The 25,501-nt window shown below is 45.5% G+C and overlaps 1 protein-coding gene across 1 annotated transcript in view; it reads right to left on the bottom strand.

Moving 5' to 3' along the window:
- The window catches only part of LOC142014688 (transmembrane protein 151B-like), a 32,170-nt gene extending 10,537 nt beyond the window's left edge, over positions 1-21,633 (bottom strand). The window contains exon 1 of the mRNA XM_074997659.1: positions 21,541-21,633. Within this exon, the coding sequence (XP_074853760.1) occupies positions 21,541-21,633 (93 nt within the window). The remainder of the gene's footprint in view (positions 1-21,540) is intronic.
- Between the last annotated feature and the right edge of the window lie 3,868 nt (positions 21,634-25,501).

Raw genomic sequence — 25,501 nt, 5'->3', positions numbered from 1 at the left:
CATCCCTTTCCTGATCTTGTGGTTATTGAGTGGCTTGCTTGAGGTCTGCTGTGCCAGCTGTCTGCCCAAGGCTGGGATGGTACACAGAAGAAACACACATGCAGCCAAGCATTTATTAACATCTAATCTGACTGGTCACCCATAACCACACTGGTTACATGTGGATTCTGGAAGAGATTTTCAAAGCTGTGAGGGGCTTGAGCCATCTATTATCATGGAAGATATGTAGCTAACTCTCCTGTACATCTTTGAAAATATCTCAGCCCTTCTCACTAGTGTCCCAACACCATTCCCAGTCCCAAGGCTGGGCCTGAACATAATGCTGCAGTGAACTAGGAATGTCTAAGGAGGGTTCATATACCTGACGGTCTAATATGTTCCCAGTGATACTGGAAATATGAGACTCATCAAAAAAGGCAGATGTTAATGCTGTTTGGTAAACTTAATCTTCATTTTGCCCATTTCTTACAACCTGTCACTGTCTCTGTGCCCTTGTATTTGAATGTTGATGCCTGCCCAGCAGTTCAGCTGTAATCCCCACTCACGCTTCCATTTCTTGCCTTGACTATTTGCTGCTCTGTTCTCTAGGGCAGACACATGCTCCAGACTCCAGCAGGTATAGAATGCTGCTTCCTTCTTCCCCGAGCCCTAACCTTCTCACAGACATGAAGAAACACAGGTGTACTGCTCTCAGCGTCAGACGGCTCTCCTGACTCCCCATTCATTTCAGAATCCAGTTCAAAATGGTCTTTGTGTTCAAAATCTTCCACAGAACTGTTCAGGGACCCTTGTCATTATTTCTCCCCTTTTGTTCACCATCTTATTCTTTCTAGTCTATTCCTGTACCAATTATCTCCTTTGCAACACCCTTGTATCAGTCTATCTCCTCAGCTGTTCATTTGATCTCAAATCCCAAATATATTCTCCCTTGCTCACACACCTTCATTTCTCTCTTCCTTTGACATTATAATTATTTAATGTTGTCATTCTGCTATCCAACTCTGCAAAGCATCTTGGCTCAGAATTTGTATGAAAGATGTCAGATACAATCAAGAATAAAAATAACAATAATAGTAATAATGTATCACCCACTCTCAAAGGTAATAAAGAAACACACCCTTCTTTCATATAAATTCATTATACAGTAAACTACAATCTATGAGCATCATATACTGTCCTGGCTTCTTTACTATCTGATGCTGTGAAGCCTTTAGATCACTGCTGTATGTGATAGATGTTATTTAATTCATTCCTATGGTTATTAGAAAATAGTCTGGATAGTCACAATCTGCAGATTAAGAACTAGAATTTCTGGTACCTGTAACAAACAGGTGTTTGCAGGTTGGCACTTGACAAAATTATCAGAGATGAGGCCAGTGTGTGAATCTGCAGTTAGTTTAATTTTCCCCCTCAGGACATGCCTAGAGAATTTCATTTCCAAATCATAAACAAATCAAAGCCCAGACTTGCTGTGCACTTGGCTTCACAGACACTGTGGAGTAGCAGGCGCCCAAAATAAAGAGCCACTCTGGAATGCTTTTTGGCTTATCAGGCACACCCAGTGCTTCATGTTCCTTGTTCAACTGCAGCTACAGCATTTAGTGCTTTTGCTTCTGCCACAGAAACTTAGTTGCTCCTGCAACTTCATAATTAAAAAAATATATTTTGTATTGTAACAAGCTGAGGATCAGACTTTGGCTTTTACATCTTCATACCAATGAAGAATGAGGAAAGAGAAGAAGCTGGGTATATAAGTTGGCATATTCTCCCATTTGCCTATCAGGGATGGAATGAACTCTGTTGGCTGGAGCAAGGAACTGAGTACCAGGGCTCCTGGTTTCTCTTCCTGACTTCTAATATCTTTGAGCAAGTAGTTAGGAACCTGTGAAAGTATGTATTGTTACGCTCATTCTGAATGGCTTCAGCAGAAATGTCTCCAGCATGGTCACGGATTCCAAAAGTTTAAATGATACCATCCAGAGGTCAGATGGAAATTAGAGGTTCAGGAGAAATGTTTATTCCATTGAGGAGGTATGTCAGTAACTCTTCTTCCTAGTAGTCCTGTGAGAAGTAAATATTTTTAATGGAGCTGAGTAATAGCTGGGCAAAATTTATTAGTTGAGCGGTCAGAATCATCGATCTCGGGAGAAAGAAGTAGAAACTTAGGACAATCTTTTCAAAAGCTTTCACTGATTTTGAGTTCCTCTCTTTCTGGGTGCCCAAAATGAAATGCTTTGGGCCTGCTAAGCATCCTCCCGCACACCGCCCCCATCACCTGCACACCATCCCCCCAACACGTCTCAGCACACGTCTCAGGTTCTGTGGAAAATAAAACTGTGGATTTTTGAATACTGGTAAACTGTCTTATGTGCACAACAAAAACTGGAACCAATATACAATTGCGGAAGTTCTGCAGCCACATGCCATCGTCCCACTCCCCCATAACCTGCTGCTCCCACCACTCGGAGCTGGTGGGGTAGCTCCAGAGGCAGCAGAGCACCCAGCGGGGGAGGAACAGGGGAGCCCGGTGGTCAGGGGCATCCCCGTATGCCCCCAGGGAGGGCCCCCCTTCCAGGAGCTGCTGGGTGGCCTCCTGTACAGCACCTAGCAGGGCACTTGCTCCCTAGGTGAAGGCTTCCAGGTGCTGCTGCTGCTGCTGCTGGGTGCCCATATCTGCTGTGCGTTGGACTGCAAGAGTGTGGCTAGCGCTCTGCAGACCTCGTGCTGTGCAGGCTGGGTGTGTCTGGGAGGGGCCCTTTAAAGGAACGGCTTGCTGTCACCCCAGAAGGGCTAGTCCAGCCTGTGACTCCGTCCACAGGCTTTCCCGGCCCCTTATTTCGTCGGGGAGTGCTTGTGTGTGTGGACACTCCGCGTTTCCTTCCGGGGTGGCTCCTTTTGATGTTCCCTGTCGCTACTTCGATGTTGAACATCAATGGCACCAGCCCCAGGATGTGTGGACAATATGTGTCCAAGTAGCTTATTTCAATGTTGTTATTTTGAAATAGGCTACTTCGATGTAGAGTCCTAGTGTAGACGTAGCCGAAGTGGATTTATAGAGTCTAAGGCTAGTCTGATATATTTCACAGGCCATGAAATTTCATCCAGTTATCCCTGTACTGAGCCCAATTGTAACTTCCAAAACAACATCCAGTCTTTATTCATAGAAAACAAGTGATGGCAAGTCCTCCTCTTTTTGTAATTTTTTCCATTAGTTAATCATCCTCACTTAAAAATCATGCCTAATTTCTAACTGACATATGTTTGGCTTCATCTTTCTGCCACTATTACTTATTACACGTTCTTCCTTCTAAGCTATGTCTACACTAGAGTGATCTGTCAACAGAAGTTACTGTTGGAAGAGATCTTCCAACAAAACTTCTGTTGACAGATCGTGTCCACACACAAAAGCGGATCGTAAAAGTGATCAGCTCTGTCAACAGAAAGCTGCAGACCTCCCAGCTGCTTTCTCGACAGAACAGGCCCCGGAACCCTGGCAGACAGGGTCTCATGGCCAGCAAACCCTTACGGGAGACCAAGCTAGGTGCACCCTTAAAGGGACTACCCCCACCATGTTCCCTGCTCATGCTGAGGCTTGCCTACCTCACTGAGGGACAGCATAGCTAGTGCAGGGCTCCCATGCTTTCTGAGAGAGAGTTTCTGCTTTCCAGTCAGCCATAGTGCCACAGCAGCCCCCGGCTTGCCCTGGACCACTCCCTGCTGCTTGAGCTGCTGCTCGTGCTGCTGACGGCTGTCCGTCACCTTTCCTGGAGGCATGCACCCAACAATGGGACTGAGGAGTATGACCTCAGCCCCCCCAGTGCCCCATCAGTGCTCATGCCCGCCGGGTGACCAGGCAGGTCAGGAGGTACACCACCAGTTCTGACTGGTAGTGGACCGGCTGGTCATGGATCAGTGTGACAACCAGCGGTGGTTCCAGAACTTCCACATGGGGAAGGAGACTTCCGGAAGCTCTGCACCCGGCTCGCCCCTGCCCTCTGCAGATGCAGCCTCCCACCCCTTGGAGAAGTGGGTTGCCATCACCCTGAGGAAACTTGCCACTCCCAACAGCTACCACTCAGTGGGCAACCAGTTTGGCATGGGGAAGTCCCCCATCAGAGCCGTCCTCTTTCAGGTAAGGAACTCCTGGCGCCATGGAAGACCATTCTGTCAACAAAAGCCCCATCCCCTTCCCCCCCGAGCTTCCACACCTGGTTTTTGTCAACAGAATCTGTTGACAAAAACATTCTGCCTTATGGCGGAAAGGCAGAAGGCTGTCGACGGAAGTGCCGGGTTTTGTCGACATATTGTCTACAAAGCGCATTTTGTGTGTGGACGGTTTGCTAGTTTTGTCAACAAAACCGCGGTTTTGTCAACAAAACTCTCTAGTGTAGACATAGGCCTAGATTAAAGAGCCCTATAGTACCTCGCTTGGTCTCCCCATGAAGGGACTTACCCACTATAATCAAATGTCCTTTCCATCTTCTTTTTCATAAACTACACAAATTGAGCTCTTTAAGTTTCTCTCTGTAAGGCATTTTATCCAGCTCTTGGATCATTCTTGTGGGTCTCCTCTGTCCTCTCTCCATTATCTCAACATTGCTCTTAGAAACAAGGACACCAGACCTTTTCAGAAACACAACAGTCCCCCAGTCTGTATGCCTCGCCTTCATTTCTTGTTCCTAGAGGAATGACATTGACTGTATTAAAACACATTTGATGGCAGTTGCCCAGCTAATCAAGCAATCAGATCACTCTAAATGACTGTCCTGTCCTCCTCATTATTTGCCACTCTCCCAATCTTTGTGACATCCTCAGATGTTATGAGCAGTGATTTTACATTTAATTCCATAATATTGATGAGAATGTTGGGTAGTGCTGAATCCTTGCAGAACCCCAGTAACTTAAATAGTAATTTAGCCATCAATTTATACAGGGCAGATGCGTTCATAAAACTAAATGTCTAGGTTGTAAAACCAAGACCATGAGCTCTAGGTAGTCATTAAGGAGCCCACACCAGTTTCACCATCAATGCTCTGGGGTAATATTTATTTGGCATAGTAACAGTCTCACAGAAGTTCTGCTTATTTTACTTACTATTTAATTTCTGTTCTAAACAGTTATTTAATTTTGCTATGTGTTGTTAAACAGGAGGAGTGTTCTACTCCAGAAGTACCTGCATTTTGGTGGTGTAGGAAGCCACAAGCAATCCCTCTTGCTATATCTTTTCCTAGATACCTTAGTACAGCTTACGGAGTAGGACAGCTAAGGTTTCAAGCAGCTTCCGCTATAAGCCATATATACTCCAGGTGTAACTCTGACTCCCAAAAAAATTTGACTTGGAATCACCATTCATACTCTGAAATCTGGGGACACATTTTTTTGCAAAATTGAAAGGAAAATGACAAAACTGTTTTGAATTCTAGGATTTTTAATTTAATGAAAAATGTTATCCTAACATGAAAAAATGGCCTATGTTTATTTCTTTTTCTCTCTAGTTAAAAAATTCCTTTTCACTACCCATTCACATTTTCTGCATCTTAAATCTTGAAAACTCTTGCCGTGGGCCTATTTGCAGAAAATATGTTGCAAGTGAATACAATGATTCATTACATTTCTTTCTCATAGATAGTTTGTGACCCAGTGCTGACTGTGCTGTACCTGACTCCTAGCCAGAACTGTTAGTTCCTCGTGTTCAATGTTATTAAAATTCACACTTAATAAAAAAACATCATTCCAAAAGCATTTCTAAAATAAACCTCTGTCCCCTTTGAAAATCACACTTGCCCTTGATGGCAGACCTCAAGGCCCTAATTTTGCTGAAGCAAACTGCTATGATTTCTAAAATGAAATATTGAGTTAAAAAGAGAAGGTAACCCAGACGTGGCCTGAATGGAAAGTGCAAACATGACAGGGAAGCAGAAAAGAAAGGAGGGAGAGAGAGAGAGAAGTGGGTGAGAGAGGGAGGGAGAACCGATAACCCAGACGTGGGAAGAATGCAGATGGAACAAAGGCAGAGAAATAGTGAGGACAGTGCAAGAAGGGAGAGCAACTAACCTAGAGAGGTAGAGAATGGACTATAGCACAGAGATGAGTCCCAGGTAAGAATTAATTGGAGGATGACAATGAAGATTACTCCACCAACACATGATATAGCCCATTGAGCAAAGGTGGAAGTAAGCGGGGTGCCCCAGTGCAGTGCACTGGTAAGAAAGTGGCCTCCTGGGCAATGGGGCTCTAAGGCAGCCTCTTTCCCTCTCTCCTTTCTCCTTCCCCCCCTGCACAGAGTTGAGCTTGCAGACAAAGTCCCCAGGCACACAGCAGGTTAGAGTAATGGGCTGGCAGCAGACTCAAAGCAGCCTGGGGCCAGCAGCCAGAACCCTCACCTCCCCCACACTATACTTCCTTTCCCATGCCGATGGACACTGCCCCACATCTGCCTTTTGGCCAGAAACAGGCGCAGCGCAGGCCAGTGTCACCAACAAGGATTGGCTGATCCCCCACACCCTGCACTCCACTGTACACAGACCTACCCCCAGCCCCCTCCCCTGAGCTCCCCACAGCCCCAGCCTCTCATTCCAGCACACCCCCCAACACACACATGCTCACCAACTCCCTTTTCAAAGCCCCTCCCCACCTTCTACTCCACACCTAAATTTCTTACAGGTCCTGTCATTGGCAGATCCCACAAAACCCTGCACCAAGCCCCCTCCCCACTCCAGAGCAGAGGGTTGTGATACCACAGTACTAGTAAGAAATTTAAGTTACTTGCACTCTGCCAGTGAGCCCCAATGTGTAGCTCTAATGCAGCATATGGCCCTTTCAGGTACCACAAGTTGTTTTGGCTCCTGGGGGAGATTTGCTGAATAATAGCTTTGAGAGAAAGAGGAAAAAGAAACTCTTTCCTCCAAATTCCATCTTAAGAGACATAAGACACGGGGAGTGATGATGGCAAATGGGATCAGAGCCCCTCACAACAATCATGCTGTGATACTTCTGCATTCCACTGCAATGTTTGCATCACAGCCTTGCGTCGCGATGGATTGATTGCATGACCACGTACCTGCTTGAGCCTAATGCAGTCAGGTCATGACGCAATTTAACAGTAAAACCACTCAATAACTCAGCAAGGCTAAGGATTACTCATGTGGGTGATGATTCAGTGTTACTGTGTACATGGATGAGGCTTTTTTTATATACCATAGATGGGTCAACTAAGTAAAAGAATGAAGAAAGAGATGGAGGAAATCAAAGAAAAAGAAACACAATTAGCAGGGAGCCAGCAAACCAAGAAAATATGATTGGCTAAATTAATCCCAGGTATAAGTCTACTGACTGTAGGGGATGAAAACCCGGGACTAATGTGGCCCAGAGAATGAGGGCCATGAAAAAAGGAGAGAATATTGGATTACCAAACATTATGCTCTAGAGCAGGATGGTGCAATGGCTGGGTACAGATGGATTTTTGCTATAATTCTGTGACTCTTTTCTCCTTGGTCTAGATAGAGCTGTGGAAATGCTTCATCTAGAGAAAGCTATGGAAATGCTTCATCTATGAAGAAAAATGTTGTGCAAAGCTACCTGTTGGAACTAAACTAAACTAGAGCGATCTGTCCACAGAAGTTACTGTCAGAAGATATCTTGCGACAGAACTTCTGTTGATAGATTGTGGTCAGACTGCAAAGCGGACCGAAAGAGCAATCTGCTCTGTCAACAGAGAGCAGCCAGGCTGCCGGGGCACACTCTTGACAAAATGGACAACCTGAAGCACAGCAGACAGGGCTTCCCAGTGTCCCGGAAGCTCTGTTTGTTGACAGGAGGCCCCCCAGAATATCCAGACTGCCTTTCTGTCGACAGAGCTCTGTTGACAGAGGTGTTCTTCCCCATGGGGAAGCAGTAGAACACTGTTGACAAAAGTGCCTTGGGAATGTGGATGCGCCACAGGTTTTGTCGACAAAATGCTCTAGTGTGGACATAGCCCCTGTGTGGCAATAAAATGGTACTGTCCAGAACAAGGATGCTGTACATACAGTAGGGTGCTGAAATATTCCAAAGTATCCTCCACTTCAGAGAAATATTCATAGCTTGCTTGAGGTGAGCTTTGGCAAATAGAGACAGAAGACCCACTATAAAGCTACTAATGACAGCTGCATTACAACCCATTTTTGGCAACCATTTTGCAGCTGGTGGAACTGTGGACTAACTCCATGGAGGTGGGGAGGGGCTGTCTAGAGAAGAAAGTTCACTGACTGTGAACCATTCAAAATCAACGCACTGTGCAATTTAGTTCCAGCTGAACCCTTACATCAGGTCTAACTGGGTGTCTCTAGAGAAGAGTCTAAACCCAAATTCTAGCTCCCACCACCCCTAAATTAGGAAGCTGGGCCCACACACCCATACATTTCCTGGTGTAGACCTGTATATCATAATCTTCAGCCAACAGAAAGTGCTGAAAACATGGCTGCCCAAGTACTGTATATAGAGAGGAGAATAAGGGGAGAATTTAATGGGAAGAGTTATTTAGCCGATTTCCCTGCAGTGCTTGTTTGCTGTTGGGTGTATGTAACAAATGCATGGTTCTGGGGTGGAATTCCAATCAAGGTGAAATCTTTGTGCAGTATCTCTCCTTTTAAAAGCTGTGGTGTCACATGCTGCTCAGAAATGTTCTTTACTTTGATCTTAATAAAATTATGGCATGCTCTGTGCCTTTGTAGTGGCACTAACATAGCAGTATTAATTTCTGCAGAAGAGTTAATCCATAAATCTCCCTTCGGCTTCTTGTGTACCTGAATCTGTTTTTGTTTTAACTCTCAGCAGTTTCCGTTTTCCTCTCATTAAATCAAGTTATCAGATTGCTTGTTTAGAGAAAGAAGGCCATGCAAAATGAAGGGAGGCAAATTCTCCCCTCAGTTATGGCCTGTAGCGGGATGTCAGCTTATAGCAGAGAGAGGCAGAGCTCTTGTGCTGACTGGTCTGGGTAGCAAGCTTCAGGAGGTTGCATAAACACAAAACACTGTTCTACTGAATAACAAGCAGTCCTATAGCACCTTCCAGACAAACACATTTATTAGGACACGAGCTTTTGTAGGTAAGACCCACTTCCTCAGATGAAAAATGTAATAGAAAAATAAAATCCATTCCAGATGGGTCCTATTGGCTTCAGCCTAGTTTATAAAAACATTTGAGCCTCCCTCTGAAGAAGAACTAGAGGCAGGGACAGGAGGAATCTCTAATGCTGAAAGCAGTCACTTTCACATGCAAGCTCTTGAAGAATATTTGTTTGTTCTGCAAGTTAGAAGTAAAGGAAGCCCCAGGAAATAAGTAAATTTGCATCTGAGCCAGTGTATGTAACATGTTAAGACCAGGTGGGAATGCCACCAACTTCAACACCACTGGCACAGAGAGAAGAATTTGGTCCAAAATCCATTTACAAGTTTGAGACATTCACATTCTACAGAAGTGCAGGGAACAAATTTAGGTAGCTCTCTAAACTGAGGGGACACTGATACATGAGAGGACCCTGATTTTCAGAATTTTATAAAAATCCCACATTTATGGCAACTTTCAGTGCAGTCACCAAACATTAATGCACATGTAACCCAGAGGCACTAAGACCACTGACCAAGGAAAAATGAAGTCTCCGCCTTGTTGAATGCCTACTGGTTTTTACACTATGTGATAGAGCACGTGGCTTTAGCCCCTAAGGTTGCAGGTTCATTCCCTCCTGCTGATGACCTGGGTCTGTCAGCCTTCCACACACAAAAGTGCCACCTTTAAAACCTGCAATGCTGAAGTTGTTGCATTCTGACTTAGCAACAACACAATATATATTTTTCTAAGCGAGGAGGACTTTTCCAGTTCTGAATGAGTTCATCATGCAACGCTGAATATTGTGTCTACTTTAATAAAAGAGTAGCTTTGAGAATAACTACCCATTTAAATTTTCAGTCCAAATTCTGTTTATCAGACTGAACTTTTATTCCACAGTGCTGTTGGTTATCTCTGATGAACACAAAGCAAGTTTTTCTTTCTATAGCGGTGTGTCTGGAACAAAGATTTTGCATTTAAAAAGATTTGATTGATTAAATGAAAAGCCAGGAAATGTGAGCTGTCCTGAAAGACATTCCCGAGACACCAACAGGTTGTATTTAAAATGAGGACTGTCCCACTAAAATGGGGCTGGCTGCATGATCTCTTTACTTGTCAGTGTCATCATAAATATTTGTTCAAGATTGTCACTCTAGCTTGTCACTGTTGGGCTTCACAGCGATATCGAAAATGCACTGCAAGGCTCTGTGTCTGTTCTTTCCAAAAATTCACTCTTCTTAGACCAGTCATTTGAGCTTTCTTGTCTCAAATTACTTACATGCTTCTAAGTGGGGAGAATAATAATAATAATCCCTTTCTAGCTCAAAGGGATCACGTGAGATTTAACTTGTGAATATAAAGCTCTGTGAAATACTCAAAAGTAGTATTGTATGGGAATGGTCCAGGCCCCACTGACATCAATGTTACTATGTGCATTGACTTCAGTGAGCTTTGGGTCCAGCCCTGTAAAAATAATTGTTTTCTCTTCATATAGTTCTTCTTTGTAGCTCTGCAATTATTTCCTCCTTCGTTCTTTTTCACTAGACAGTTTTCAATTTTTATTTTATGTGATGATTCTATGGTTAGACTCCACAGGCATCTCCCTTGTTAATCCTCATATCAGCTTCCTCACTGTAATAACCTGCCAGTAGCAGCTAATGCTATTGTAAGGGAATGTCTATCACTGAAGCGTCAACAAAGGTCAGGCGTCACAGTGCATGGTCCTCACAGTAGTGTCTGGCCAGCATTACTCACAATAGTGTCTGGCAAGCATTAGCCTCAGCAGTGCTGCCACAGACATATGGGGTTTAGGGAACAGGTTTCCTTGCATCCACATCTTGTCAAATGTAGCAAAAAGACCCCTGCCAGTGTGGTAATTCTAACGGTGCCCCTGTTAATGCCAGATAGGAGTTCAGCAGTCAACACTTCTCTGAGAGAAAAGAGAATTAGAGATAAATATTGCCTCCCAAAGGAAGAACACACACACACACACACACACACACACACACACACACGTTCTTCTAAAGATTCTAACAGTGTAGCATTGAGACAACTTCAGTAAAGGCACACCCACTTATCAATTTAATTTTATCCCGCGTATCCTCTTGGCCCGGAGCCAGAAGTCTTGGGTTTTGTTACCACTGCCTCATTGGGTCCTCAGTTAATTTTGCTGTGACTGAATGTACCTATCCATAAAATAGGAATCACAACCCCTGCCTCAAAGGGACATTGAAAATTCACATTTCTGAGGTGATTTAAAAGGCAAAGCAGAATCCTAGGAGGTGGCTATAATATGCTTCATAAATAACTGTGATGGGGCGGACTAGGCCATGAAATTTCCTGCTGGGGACTTGGGTTCTTGTCACACCCCAACCCAGGAAAGAGCAATAGAGAAGTCCTCCAAGCTCCCTAGAGTGTCAGTGTGAGAGGCAGCCAATCAGGGCCCAGCAAGCCAGTATAAAGACAGCTGCTGGGCCAGAGCCAGGCAGCCAGAGCATCCTGAGAGGTGGCTGTGAAGAGAAGGCCAGGCAGCCTGAGACCAGTCACACCCTGCAATGGGGTCAGTTATAAACTCACAGTAGCTATGGGATTCCAAACCACACCCCAAAGCCAAAGGACTTTTGGCAGAGCCAGCAGACTGTTACAAACCATCTTCCTTTGGCACTGAAATCCCAGCTGGGTAGTGGGATCCACTCTATTGTACACCTTGAGCATGGAGGTAGAGTGTCATTCTCCCCCTCCTATGACATGCCTACTTTTATCCTACTGTCTCGTTTCCATCCATCCACACAGCCCCCCAGAGGTTTGCTTCCTGTACCTAGTACTTGCATTTCTTCCCAGCCATTCAAGCGCCTTCCAACTGGAAGGGTTTCTTCTCCTTTCTTTTTGGGCTATCACTGGGATCTCAATGCTTCTGCCAGTTTGTTGCGGGGGACACACCAGTTGATTGGTGGCTGGTGGTGGCTTCCACATTGTCAGGGTCCAGTGCTGTAGACACTCCAAGCGTCAGGCTTTTCCAGCTCTAACCCCTGAGAACACTAGTGGCTTTGGTAACAGAGGATTTCTTTGCCCAAACTGCTGGAAATAGGAGGCAGATTACCAAGGCATGACTAGTTTAAGTTACAGCACAAAAGAGATGGTACTCCACAGGTCCTAGCTCAGCCCCTAGGTGAAGTCCAGTTGTGTCAAACTAGGGCTCTTCTGGCCAGGAATAATCGCTCTAGCTCTCCCCTTTCCTGGAGGCAAACTCACACTGGCCTGCACATTCACCAGCCAAAGTCCAGTCCCCAGTTCAGCACCTGGGGCCTTATTCTCTACACAGCTGCTGGCTCCCCTGACTGGCCACCAGCTGTAGCTACCACTAGTTCCTTTGCCTGCAGTTGGCTGCTTCCCAGCTTGAATGTCAGACCTTCAGTCCCAGTTCCCTGGCTGATGCCTCCAGCCCCACTGCTCTATCTCCCATGCATTTCTACTCCCTCCTCGCTGAACTCAGGGGTTCCTTCCCTTTCCTGTGCTTTGGAAACTATCGAGACCTCAGAGGACTAGCTGTTGAACTGGGGATTCACATAGTGCCCTATAATGAGCCAGGAAGTATTATTATAATCGTGCCCCAAATCACATCAGTGTGTGTGTTAGGTCGTTCTGTACATAATGCACCTAATCCAAAAATCACAAAAGCAAAGAAATAAAAAGTTTAGGCCCCAATAGTATATCTCCTCTGCCTGTCCTCTCAGATAGCCACCCACCACCAGAACCACCACCATACACCACAGACAACACATCACAACCAGTGTTCCCTGAAAGCTGTACACTTGTGCAACTGCTCAGGAGAAATTCAAATGCCACCCCTCTTACTAGTAGAATGCCCACAGCTACGTTCTGTGTTTCTGTTAGTGGTGCACATTCACCGATGCCTCAGTGCACATAAAAATATTCCACACAGGGATGGAAAAAAATCTGCACATGGATGTAAAAGATTAGCAGGAACGTTGGTCACAACCTTATCTCGGCCTAGTAAGGAGCCAGCCTTCCAATCCTCTTTTCCTCAAACCCAACAACAACTTTCTCCCAGCTCGCACTCCTTTATATGTTCTGGACGTTTCCAGAACATCACACTTTCTCATGTTTGGGGAATGTGGATGTGGCAGGTTCAGCGGAGGGCAACAAAAATGATTAAGGGGGTGGAGCACATGACCTAAGAGGAGAGGCTGAAGGATTTGGGCCTATTTAGTTTACAGAAGAGAAGACTAAGGGATGATTTAATAGCAGCCTTCAACTTCCTGAAGGGGAGCTCTAAAGAGGATGGAGAGAAACTGTTCTCAGTGGTGACAGATGGCAGAACAAGGAGCAATGGTCTGAAGTTACAGAAGGAGTGGAGTAGGTTGGATATTAGGAGAAAGTACTTCACCAGGAGGGTGGTGAAGCACTGGAATGTGTTGCCTAGAGGTGGTGGATTCTCCATCCCTAGAGGTTTTTAAGTCTTGACAAGGTTCTGGCTGTGATGATTTAGTGGGGGTTGATCCTGCTTGAATCACGGGGCTGAACTAGATGACCTGCTAAGGTCCCTTGCAGCCCTATGATTCTGTGAATGGAGGCCTTGGTCCATTCTTTATTGGACTGAAGATTGTGAGGTGTGTTATCTGTGGGGTACAGTGATTGTTCCAGTGGTGGGATGTTGTTGTGTCTCTGGGAGAGGAGGAAGAGGAGGTGTAGAAGGTGTGTACTGTTACTTGCCTTCACTGTGGTTTTATGTAAGGTATACAGTGTATAGAACAATCTTGACTGATGTACAATACAGAGTGGATTAATTTCTCAAGGATCTTCAGATTAACTGAGCAATGGAAACTTCCACACTGTGGCTAGATGAGCTGATGGTGACACTCCAGAATCAGATGGCCACGCTGACAGAGCTTCTGGTCCAAGATGAACCAAAAACTACTGCTTAATATGATAAACTATGGGCTCACTATGTCATGGCCATGTCAACCAACAATTTTAATATAAAGTCCCATTTTTCTCTTTTAATTAATGAAATAATCACTGAACTCTATGGACGTTTAAAATTATCTTCTATAGGTTGTATTTTAAGCTAGAAAGCTCTGAAAAATCATGAGACTCAGCAAATTTTTTATGGACCAATTTTTTTATTTATTATAACTTGGAAATAATGAACAGATTTTCTTGAAACTCTCAGAAAGTTCAAGTTTTACTCAGAGATTGTGTGCATAAAATTTGGGGCAGCCGCTTTGGGCCTTTGGTATCAAAATGGAAGTGTCTGACTTCCCTATTTAAGTGAACACAATCTTACCCCCACGTGGTCCCTTCTTGTGCAGAGGTAATCATGGGCTGGGATCCTGGCAGAGGCAGCATTGCTTTGCTCCCCATGAAGGGATGTACCTTACATCACTTCATAGCACAATCTTCTGCTGGCTTGAGGTACAGCCTTGGTAAACACCAGAGAGAGAGTGGTCCAGCTGTTCTCTGCCAGAGGGAGGTTAGGCATAGTATGAAGCACAGGAAAGAAAAGAGAAAAACAGGGAGCATTCTTGGAGTTCCAGGCATGGAGAGCTTTCCCCATCTGAAGTGGAGGTAGAAGTAGGTGGGTTAATAAGGCATGATATTGTCTTCACTCTTAGTTAGGGTTAATTTCTCCTTCAGGGATATGAATCCAAGATCATTCATGATGGAGAAAACCTGGCTTTCCCCGAGGGCTGTATTAATACTGCATTGTTGGATATGTCCCAGTAAGAGAATGTACTGCTCCTCTGAGTAACCAGTAAGTACCAGTTATTCCTGTTCATTGTCCCAGAGTGGTTACAATCCATTTGGGTCAGTTTTAGTATATATAAATTCATGAACTTAGTCTCCAGCTCGTTTAAAATGCCCTACATCCATTGAAGTCAGTGTAGCTACTCCGTTTACACCAGCTGAAAGTTTGACCAGATTTGACCAGGACCTACCTTATATGTTTTTTTGAGCCTTCACCTGTGTCTACACTTGAAGTGCAAAAGCAACACGGCTGCAACAATAGTGTAATGCTTCAGTGTAGACACTTAGGGTTTCTCCATCACTATAGGTAATCCACCTCCCTGCTGGGTGGTAACTAATTCTTCCATCAACCTTGCATGAGCCACTCCAGGGACTAGGTTAGCTATATTATGCTTCTGTGGGGATGTGGTTTTTCCATACTCCTGAGAGATAATGTAAGTTTTCAGGGTAAACCATCCCTTACTTTGTACTTTATATTTTATTGTTTAAAAGACTGTTGAGAGTGAATTAGAAGGGCACGATGCACTTTAGTCCTAAATAAACTAGCTAGATGAAGCAGCAAATACTGTTTACTACATTAATGAAGTTTCCAGGGCCTGGTACAATTTTGATCATGTAGTTCCATCCAGTTTTTTCCTGTGTTTTCTCATCTGAATGGTATCCAAAGCAGAGTATTAGTTAAAGGAGATCCAAACTGATGGAATTTCATAGGCATTAAAAATACACTGCCAGGAGGAAGCCCCCATTGCTAAAAGACCATGGAAGGACATGCTACTGTTAAAATGCACACGCTGCTGGAGTTATAGCTGCCACTTGAAGCTCACACACTGGCAACTGCAGTGTCCCGGTTGTTTTTCTTTTTCTCTATCATAATCTTTAGGTAATGAGGACAGAGTACAGAGCCAGCCTCAACACATGAGCCTACCTCATAACACGGAGCATATAAACATGATTAGAAAACAAAGCAGGACAAAATACAGGACATAAGAAAATAACAGAAACTCTGAGTGAGGGTATGAAAAGACACACTGGCAAAGCATGGAGTAGGGGTTGACAGGATATGTAGTGCAAATATTCCCTTGAACTACAAGAACTGTTGGGACGGGTGTTCCATTTTTCTGTGCTGATGCTATGGTTGGCACTTTGAATGGCTTTTACAATGAGGTTATCAATATTGATAAAGCAAGTTTGCTCCTTGATTACATTTACTTGGAGAATTGAGGCAGGGAGGGAAAGGGATCTGTTCTCTTCTGTCTTGATTCAAAAGCATTTGGAGGAATGAGGCCAGCAGGTGGCAAACACACTTCAGTGGCAGAAAATGTGGAATTAGTATATTATCAAGGCAGCAGTCTAAGGATGAGATGCTAAAATGGGACCACATTCTGGCAAAGCAATCAGGTAAAGGAATTGGAGAGGCGGCTGGTCTTTGGAAATGTCAGCCTAATACCTTGCAGCTGTGTTGATATGAATAAAACAAAACCAGTTACTATAACACATTTGCAGAGGGATAGAATACAAAACAAGAGCAATGTTGTTGCGGTATGATGTTCTGGCTAGGCACCCGCTGCCATCTTCGTTGTCACTTTGGTAGACTTGCCAGTAGGGTTTTGAAGGGGCCAGGGAGGGAATGGTGCTTCCTTGGCATCATTTCACACTACCCCTGATCTGGAACCCTCCAAAAGCTCTTCTTCTAGAACCCTGTGGAGATGGTGATGTGTAGAATTTTTGAGGGGGCAAGGATAAGAGAGTTGCCAGCTACTCTCTGAAAGATTGTTACCTACTGACCCTCACGATGTCTTCTTGAAAAGCTGATTAGGAACAGCACCCATCTTCCCTCTTCCCAAATCACGCCTCCCTCAGCATTGTTTCTGCTGAGCTGAGAAAGAAGAGAACATGGTTATTGCCAGACCATTTCGTTACCTCAGAAGGCGGACAAGAGGGGAACATGAAAGAAATGTTCCCTAAGGGGGAACGAAGGGGGTTTCCATCCCTGTAAATTTCAGAAATATACAGTGTTGGAGGGGGGCTGTACTCCATGTTTACAGGGCCCATAAACCTTCCGCTGAAAGGAAAAATTTGCTGAGAACACCATGAACTTCCTGGGCCTCTTGACTGTGATTCAGGCCATAGACAGGGAACAATTTAGAACTGTAGTGTCCAGTCAGTTCTGAAACAGCAGCCACTATGGTTAACTAGCCACTTTATTCTGAAAATATATTTCTTGCTCATGCCAACTAGCCACACTCAGCTAACCAAATAGCCACGTGTGGCTAGTGGCTAGCCTGCTGGACACTGTGAGCAGAACATGAGGATCCTAGAACTAAATCCAAGTTATGAAGAAACATAAAGGGAGTTGGTCCAATCCTTAGCATTGCCAAGACTATAAAATGGAATTGTTGACATTGACTTATATACGTGATGGAAAATTTAAGGGACTCAACCTCAAGTTTAGAAAACACCATAAATTAGGCATTCAGAACTTCATGCAAATAGTGATAAAAAAGGGACTACGATATGAGAGGGAGAAAGTGGGCACATGACTATTGTAAGTACATTTGAGATTCCTAGACTTATGTAAGAGAGAGGGCTAAGACAAAAGATCAAACAGCTGGGATTACAATAATTCCTCAATGGGAAAATGCGCTATGTCATATGGCCTTTTGTGTGTGTTTCCGAGAAAAGGGTCACACAACACGAAGCTCACAAATAAGCAGTATTTTTCAGAGTTGCAATACTAAGGGTGCTGTCATGATCATAAATGGCACTCTTTGATGACAAAAGAAATAAGCTCCCTGTGTTCCTGCACTGCGCAAGGGGAGATGGATGAGATGACTTAAGAGGTCTCTTATCTGCTGTGATGTTATGATCATGTTACACAGCCTAGTGCCTGCAAATTTCAGCAATATCTGCCCATGGCTTCTTATACTTTTTTCTTTCATTTGGAGAGCTTAACTGATTATATTACCTCACACTTAATTAAAGGTTTTCAATGCAAAGGACAAATTAAAAACATTAATGGAGAAGCACTGTTTAAATCTATAGGAATGGGTGTGAAAAACAAATATTTTAAAATGCCAGCTACCTGGGGGAATCCTGGTTTCTGATTCTTTGGCAATTATTTAGCTAATAAAGGTTATAAATTACTTTTTATTCATGACATTTAATAAAACAAAACTTCCAATTACATTTTAAAATTAATATATTTAAGGCCACATCCTGAACTGGTGTAAAGTTGCATAGCTACATTGAAATATATTGATTTGCACCAGATGTGGGTCTAGATGGCACAGTAATTACCAGTTTAGGAAACCTGGCCCGCCAGCAGGTAAAACGTAACAACGGAGGAGGGTGGGTTAGATACTGGAACAAAAAAAGACCATCAAGAAAGAAGGTAAATTAGAAAGAAAATATTTCTGGAGAATTCATGTAGATATGGAAAGATCTGAAGTACCTGAAATATCCTTTTTCCTTGCTTTCCCTATCAAAACCTTTGTTCCTGAGGCTGTGTTTCTTTTGCAACAGCTGATAGTGTCACTAACACCTAAAACATTGCAGAGTGCTCTTGATCTTGCTTTAATTGTCAATACCTTTCAGGCAAATTGCAGAATGTTGGTCTTACAACCTAGGGTTTGTTTCTACAGTCATTGAAGTCAATGGTGAAAATCCACCGACTTTAATAATGCATTATTAGGGTCATAGTAAATAACTAAAAAAACAAATTGTTCTTCAAATGTCTGGTTTAAACTGTATGGCTACATCTACACTAGAGAGTTGTGATACAAAACTGGGGTTTTGTCAACAAAACTCATGGAGCATCTACACACAAAATGTATTTTGTCAACAGAAACTGTCAACAAAAAAGCCATGTAGATGCTCCGGGGGCCCTTTTGTTGACAGTGCAATTCAAAAGATCCATCCGCTTTTATGTGTAGATGCGATCTGTCGACAGAAGTTTTCTCGGAACATCTCTTCCAACAATAACTGCTGTAGACAGAGGCTTCTAATGTAGACATAGCCAGTTTGTTTAGACTCAGCTTTCAAACATCTATTCGTAGCTTGGGAATTTACCAGTTTTGTTTTGCCTATTCAATTAAAAGCTTTTCTAGTCACTATTAAAATTTTCTTCCATGATTTATGAAGAACTGGAACACACAAATTGTGTGAATAATGGATAATATTAGATTATCTATAATAATAGATAATTGTGTCAATAATGGATCATGAGTTACCAGAACTTGGAAGGGGTTTGCGGGGACTTAAGAACATTACACAGACATTTTGTGTGCAGGCAGAAAGGAGAGGAAAGGACTTATTACAGAAGAGTAAACAAATGAGACAAGGAGACGGTGTAAAATTAAACATGGAAATGTTTATATTGAACCACAGACAAAATTGTAGAGTGGGGATTATTGAAGCATGATATTAGTGCGGAGATCAAGTACTCTTATCTTCCGTGGTGCCCAGGAAGGGTCTAGATATTTCTGCAGTGGGATTAATGCAGTGAAAACCCTCTGCGGTTGAGGAGCACAGACTGGCTAAATCGAGAAGTCCTGCCCAACACTATCTGGTTACTGAGCTCCCACACGGGTGTCATTATATTTGAGAGTTCCAGTGATATCAGTAACTGTAGGATGATACTAGTTGAAGTTTACAGCAGTGAGCTATGCCTCACAAGTTAAAAAATGACTGAGGATGGGGATAAAATATTTGCAATCATTGATGGCATCATTGTCCAATTGTAGTAACTTTTTCTTCAACGTAAGCTGAAGAGTTACTTTTATATTATATTCTCTTTAAAAGGTTCTTAAATATATCTGAACTTAATGTAGGGTTTGCTGAGGATGCTCTGTTTACATTTACAAGCTACTGTAATGTGGCACTCTGATCTAGTGCAGAGCCCAGGCAGTGATAGCAGGAGCTATCCTGAATAAACATGGAAATGTTCTTCCCCTCACTTTCATTTTAAGCATTTCCTTTGGGAGGGGAGAGCATTTAAATTTGTTGAGAACTGAACTCATACTACTTTAAAATATCCTTCTCTCCTCCAACCATGATGTATGTCTCATAGACAAGCTTATGAAAAGCCAGAAGATCAAAGAAGTGCACACCAAATGCTGCACTCAGTTTGGAAAAAAGCTTAAATCTCTCTTTGCCCTAAATGTATTCTATCATAGAATGATGCTCTCTGGTGCTTATATTTACAATCATTGAGTCATATAATTCTGCTTCAACCAATGGGTTATGGGTCAATCTGTTTTATGTCAACACAAGTTGATTAGCAGTGATTATCTTGGATGACAATAATGCAAAATTATTTTAAATTGCTTGAGGGACTCAGTCAATTAGATTATTGCTTGGAAGTTGAAAAATATCTCGGGGGGTGGGCGTAAATTTTTATAAATCTAATCCAGAAGTCTTTACTTAGGCAAAATTGTCACTGAACCCAGTGAGTTTTGCCATAACCAGGACTCGGTTCTTTATTACCTCCTTAAATTTTGGAGCATAAGCTTTCGTGGGCAAAGACCCGCTTTGTCAGATGCATCTGACGAAGCGGTTCTTTGCCCACGAAAGCTTATGCTCCAAAATATCCGTTAGCCTATAAGGTGCCTCAAGTTTTCTTATTACCTCCTTAAATATTTAAACACAGAGCTTAAATGTTTCTATTTCAAACTTTGCATGGAGTACACTACTTTGCTTCACTGCTATGTTATAATACTAATAATGTGTGGATGTAGGACAAGTATGGCTTTTGATATTGGTTGATCTTTAGGGGTGTTTTAGACCCTGGCATCTGTGATAGGTGCCTAAAGGTGCAATTTATTGTAACTATGTAGAGTCCCATTCAAAAAGCAAGTATCAGAGAGGTAGCCGTGTTAGTCTGTATTTTCGAGAACAAGAAGTCCTGTGGCACCTTATAGACTACGAAAGCTTATGCTCCAAAATACCTGTTATTCAACACGCAGACGTTAGTCCTTCCCTATCAGTCGGCATTAAATTTGGCCCAGGGCTTATCCAATGAAACGTCTGTACAGGACCCCGAGATTGGCTCAGGACCGTCTGTACCTCCGCACCAGGCAATGGTTAGGAAAGAAGGAACCTGCGCCGCCAGCCAGTCGCAAAGCCCTCCGGGGGCCTCCCTTCCAGCAGAGGCCAGGCGAGTCTCCCAGCCCTTCTCAGGACGTGCTGCTTGGCTCCGATCCTACCTTGGGACACGCGGCGGGGAAAGCGCAGCCTCTCGGCCGACAGGCGGCAGTAGAGGGTCAAAGCGACGCCGCCGTGGAGGTAGCCCTGCACCATGGGGGGCTGGCCCGGGGCCATGCGAGGCTATTCCGTGCAGTGCAGGGTGGGCGCCTGGCCTCTGCCCCAGCAAAGCGGCTGCAAGTCGCCCAGCGAGGCTGAAGTACGAGGACTTATTTTCCCCTCTCCGTTGCACGACAAGCCGCCGGGCAGACTCCAGCCGCGCCAGCCCCTGGCGGTGCCTGGCCGCGCCTGGCTTCCTCGCGGTGACATTCACCCGCCCGCGCCCGCAGCTCGGCCCCTCCCGCCTGGCCCCGGACACAAGCGCAAGGGCCGATCGCTTGTCTCGTGTGCTGGCGCAACGGCGCAGGGGGGCGAGTGCTGCATCCGCACCGCTGGCCCCGCACACCCTGCACGCAGCCCCACCCCGCCCGGCCCGGCCCCGCTCACCTCCTCTCGCGCCTCTGCCTCCGCAGCTGCGCTCCCCGCGGGGGGGCTGCCAGGTGTTGCAGCGGCGGGTTCTGGGCCCCCCTCCGAAGCCATTCCTGGCCCTCAGCCCCGCACCTCAAAGACGCCCAGGGGCCGCGGGGTCCCCAAGTCCCGTCTCCCCGCGGGACAGACGGATCTGAGCAGGCAGGAAGCGCCGGGGCTGCAGGTTTCTCCCCATCGCCCAAGTGGCGTCCTGCGCCGGCAGATCTGCAGGGCGTCCTGCGGCCACCAGCCGAAGGAAGCGGCGTGTGTGTGTGTGTGTCACTCGCAGTCCCTTCGCCCTGCAGCGCGGTCACCTTATCAGTCCCAGCCAGACGCTGCAGTTGGGGAAAGTGCCCCCCCCCGCACCCTCCCGCCGGCGGGAGCTCTTCTCCTGGCGCTGCCGCCCAGCTGCCTGTCTGTGCATGGCGCGGACGCGGGGGAGCCAGGACAATGCTCCCGGAGCCGTGCGGCAGCCAGGGGCCCCGTCCCCCTCCCGCGCACCTGTCATTGCACAGCTCAGCCCAGGCAATCCCGGAGCCCGCGGGGGATCCGGCCCCTGCCAGCTTCGCAGCGTCCGAGCCCAAGGCCACCCGCGGCTTCCCTGGGGGCAGTCCCGCTCTCCGGGGAAGCGGGCGGGGGTCTCTCCTGGGCGGGAAACAACCCGCCGCGTGGGGCCCCAGGTCCCCGTGGGCTGCGGCGTCTCCCTGGGCAGCTGCCGCCAGGGCTTTGCTCTGGGGACTGGGGTTAGCACTTTCCCCTGTTGCCTCCTTCTTAAGGTGGCACAGTGGCAGTTCGTGCCCGGTATGCAACGCTGGCCCAATAACACACCGAGAGTGGAAGAAGAATCTTTATTTGGCATGCCAAGTAAGGTGCAGGGGGATCTCTCCTCAAAGCCTGCACACCTTGCAACACAAAGTGAGCAATACTTATACCTCTCTCCTCCTTTGTTCACCACCCCCCCAACAAACCAGGGGAGAGTTTCTTCATCCATTCCTCCAGCTCAAACTGAATTTCTACTGCCCATATGACATTTCACTCTGGTAATTCCCTATTAATCAGGAGGTAAAGTACCAATAGATTATTAACAGAATGTAAGTTACAGAGAGGTAGAGTTATTCAGTCGTATAGAGCATGAACAGGATTTCAGTAACAAAACAATGCTGAATTTCATGAGAAAATTAAGGAGGATTCACTAACAATGCTAAATACAATATTGAACCTCATGGGAACATTAGTAAGCATTCATTTACAAAACAATGTTTCTATGAGAACAAAATATAACAGCGTTTCCCCTGCCAACACCCCCAAGGGACCCCTGCCCGTCCGCAGCAATAGCTCCGGGGCAGGCGGTGGTCCGGACTCAACTTGCCCCCGCATCTGTGCAGCACCGAGCACCTCTGCCTCCTTTCACCTGACCTGCGAGCCTGCAAGGAAGCTGGCTCCTCCACTCTCCCTTCCCTTCCCCCTTCACTCCTCTCTGCTTCCCCTAAACCTAACACATGCCAGGTCCCCCTTCCCCCTCCACAGCCTCCTGCCAACTCCTTGCCCTATCTGCACTTGGCAGCCCTGAATGCTGCATCCCTGCAGGTTTGTTTCCTTACTCTCTGTGCCTGGCGAGATGCATCCCCTAGGATCCCTTTCTCCATGCCTGTGCCATGTAGGTGTGTGTTTTGAAATGCCTTTTTAAAGTCCTACAGCAGGCAAGTGAGCAGACAGGAGGCATCTCCCTGGCCCACACCCAGTCCCTCCACATCATGTTACTTTTTCAAAGCTGGCCCATGTCCCAATAAACTCCCACTGGTTTAAGAAGCTGGCTGGTCCCTGGAGTGGTGGTCCCTGGTCAGGAAGATTCGGGAGTGGAGAGGGATGCCTGGAGAATAAGCTCACTTGTTCAGCCAAGAGCAGGGAGCGGTGCTGGGAGTTCCTTGGAGAGTTGGCCTGGATGAACAAAATGGTTAAGGGTACTTGTTCATTCAATGTGGGTGAAGGCCTGGTGCAGGCTCAAGATGCTGCCAGACAGGCAGCTGTGAAGCAGAGCTCCTCTGGAGGTCTGACTGTAGAGGGTTCTTCCGAGAAGGGAGGTGCCCCGGGATCTGATCAAAGGCCAAGGAAGTCAGTGGAAAGACTCCTCTTGACTTGGCTGCCCTTTGGATAAGGGCCACAGGGCTTATCCCTTGAAAGGCATCATTAGTCCAGGTGCTATAGGGGAGAGCTACCTCCAAGTTGAAAGCTGAGTCACACCAGAAGGGTCAAAAAAAGACCTAGCTGAACCCTGATGGTTAAGATACACACTCTATTGAATATTCACCTGTACTAAGCAAAAACCTACCCTAGCAGGTTCGGGCAGCTTTGAACAGCGGTGTGAAGTGTAGGAATATGCTTTCATTTCCATCGATTCTCTCCGACAGTTTTGGATGTTGAATAAATGTTGGCTTGCTTCTTTGAACCTGGGTGCTTCTAGGATTACTGCTGCAAGCTGACCCCCGGGGCTGGTAACCAAAGAGACTGGGAGCCGAGGAGGGAAAGATTCGGGGCCTGAGCCTAGCTGGGGTTCTCAGTATGAGACACAGACTTGAGCATCCAGTGGCACCGGGTGCTGCCTGTGCTCTTGCTGCCCTTGACCCATTGCATGTGAAAAGCATAGCAATAAAAGAGAAGAATAGAGATGGGGAAGGGAGCGGGAATGGCAGTTACTGTCCCCCAAAATTAAGCTTTAAACAGTGTTCACATTTCACTTGCTGCTTTTGTTTCCATCTCACTCGCTACAGATCCAGTTCATCAGTTATCAAGGTTGTTTTCAGAACCAGAAGGGATGGGGGAAAAAGATCCCAAAGCTTAAATTCTAAAGAGGACAGCAAATCCATGCAAAGAAGCTCATTCTGCAGTTCCGTAAATGGAGAGGATCAGTGTCACTGGTGCTAGCTGCCTGAAGGGGCTATTTTTTCCCTTTAGAAGCCTTTTTCTCTATTCTAACACACATTAAATATGCATACTTATGTATATAGTGCCCAAAGTATGATAAGCGCTTCACAGGGAGACATACACAACTCATGTGCCCTACCCAAAAGTTTGCCCCTTCTCCCGCATCTGGGCTAGAGGCAGCATGGTCTCTTTCTTTTTATGTGGCTCGCAAAATACGTTCTCAGTGTCACCTCCTCTCTGCAGAGCCCTTAGGTGCAATCAGTATCTGCGGCTGCTGTAAGGTCACAATCAACCACTCACAGTAGGAACACAGCGCATGTCAATTTAAGTTTTGATGCCTATTCATCCAAGATTGGCCAGGGGTTGTATCACAGTTTAGCAGACAGCATGGTGTTCTGCGCTATAGTTTGAGAATACTGGCGCAAAATTTGCAAAGCTATATCACTGTCTTAAGTCACCTTGCTTGTTCTTTGCTTTTCAGATGAGACAAAAAATGGAGGTCCTGACCACTTATGCTTGTTAGAGACAAACAGATTTTTTGGAGCATAAGCTTTCATGGGCAAAGACTCCCTTTGTCAGATGGCATGCATCTGAAGAAGTGGGTCTTTGCCCATGAAAGTTTATGCTCCAAAAAAACTGTTCGTCTATGAGGAGCCACAGGACTAGCATCCTGGAAGAACTGAACATGACCAGCATTGAAACCATTATCATTCATCAACAAGTTTGTAAGACTGGTCACGTGATTCAGATGTCTGATCGGTGCCTCTCAAAACAGATTCTCTTTTCTGAATTGGAGGAAGGACAGAGGAGCGTTGGAGGCCAGCAGAAGCAATATAAGGACATGCTGGGGGCACACATGAAAAAGCACAGCATCTGGGTTGACACTTGGAAGAACCTTGCCCAAGACTGTCCCCAGTGGAGAGTGGTAATCTGTGAGGGGGTGGTGCAGTTGGAGACGCCCTGCCGGAGTGCAGACAGGGAGAGGTGGAGAAGAAGAAAAGAGTGTCAAAAACTGCCC

This window comes from Carettochelys insculpta, chromosome 6, assembly GCF_033958435.1.
Source record: "Carettochelys insculpta isolate YL-2023 chromosome 6, ASM3395843v1, whole genome shotgun sequence".
Classification (NCBI taxonomy): Eukaryota; Metazoa; Chordata; order Testudines; family Carettochelyidae; genus Carettochelys; species Carettochelys insculpta.
The sequence above is the reverse complement of the archived record's forward strand: the minus strand, read 5'-3'. Positions and strand labels throughout refer to the sequence as shown.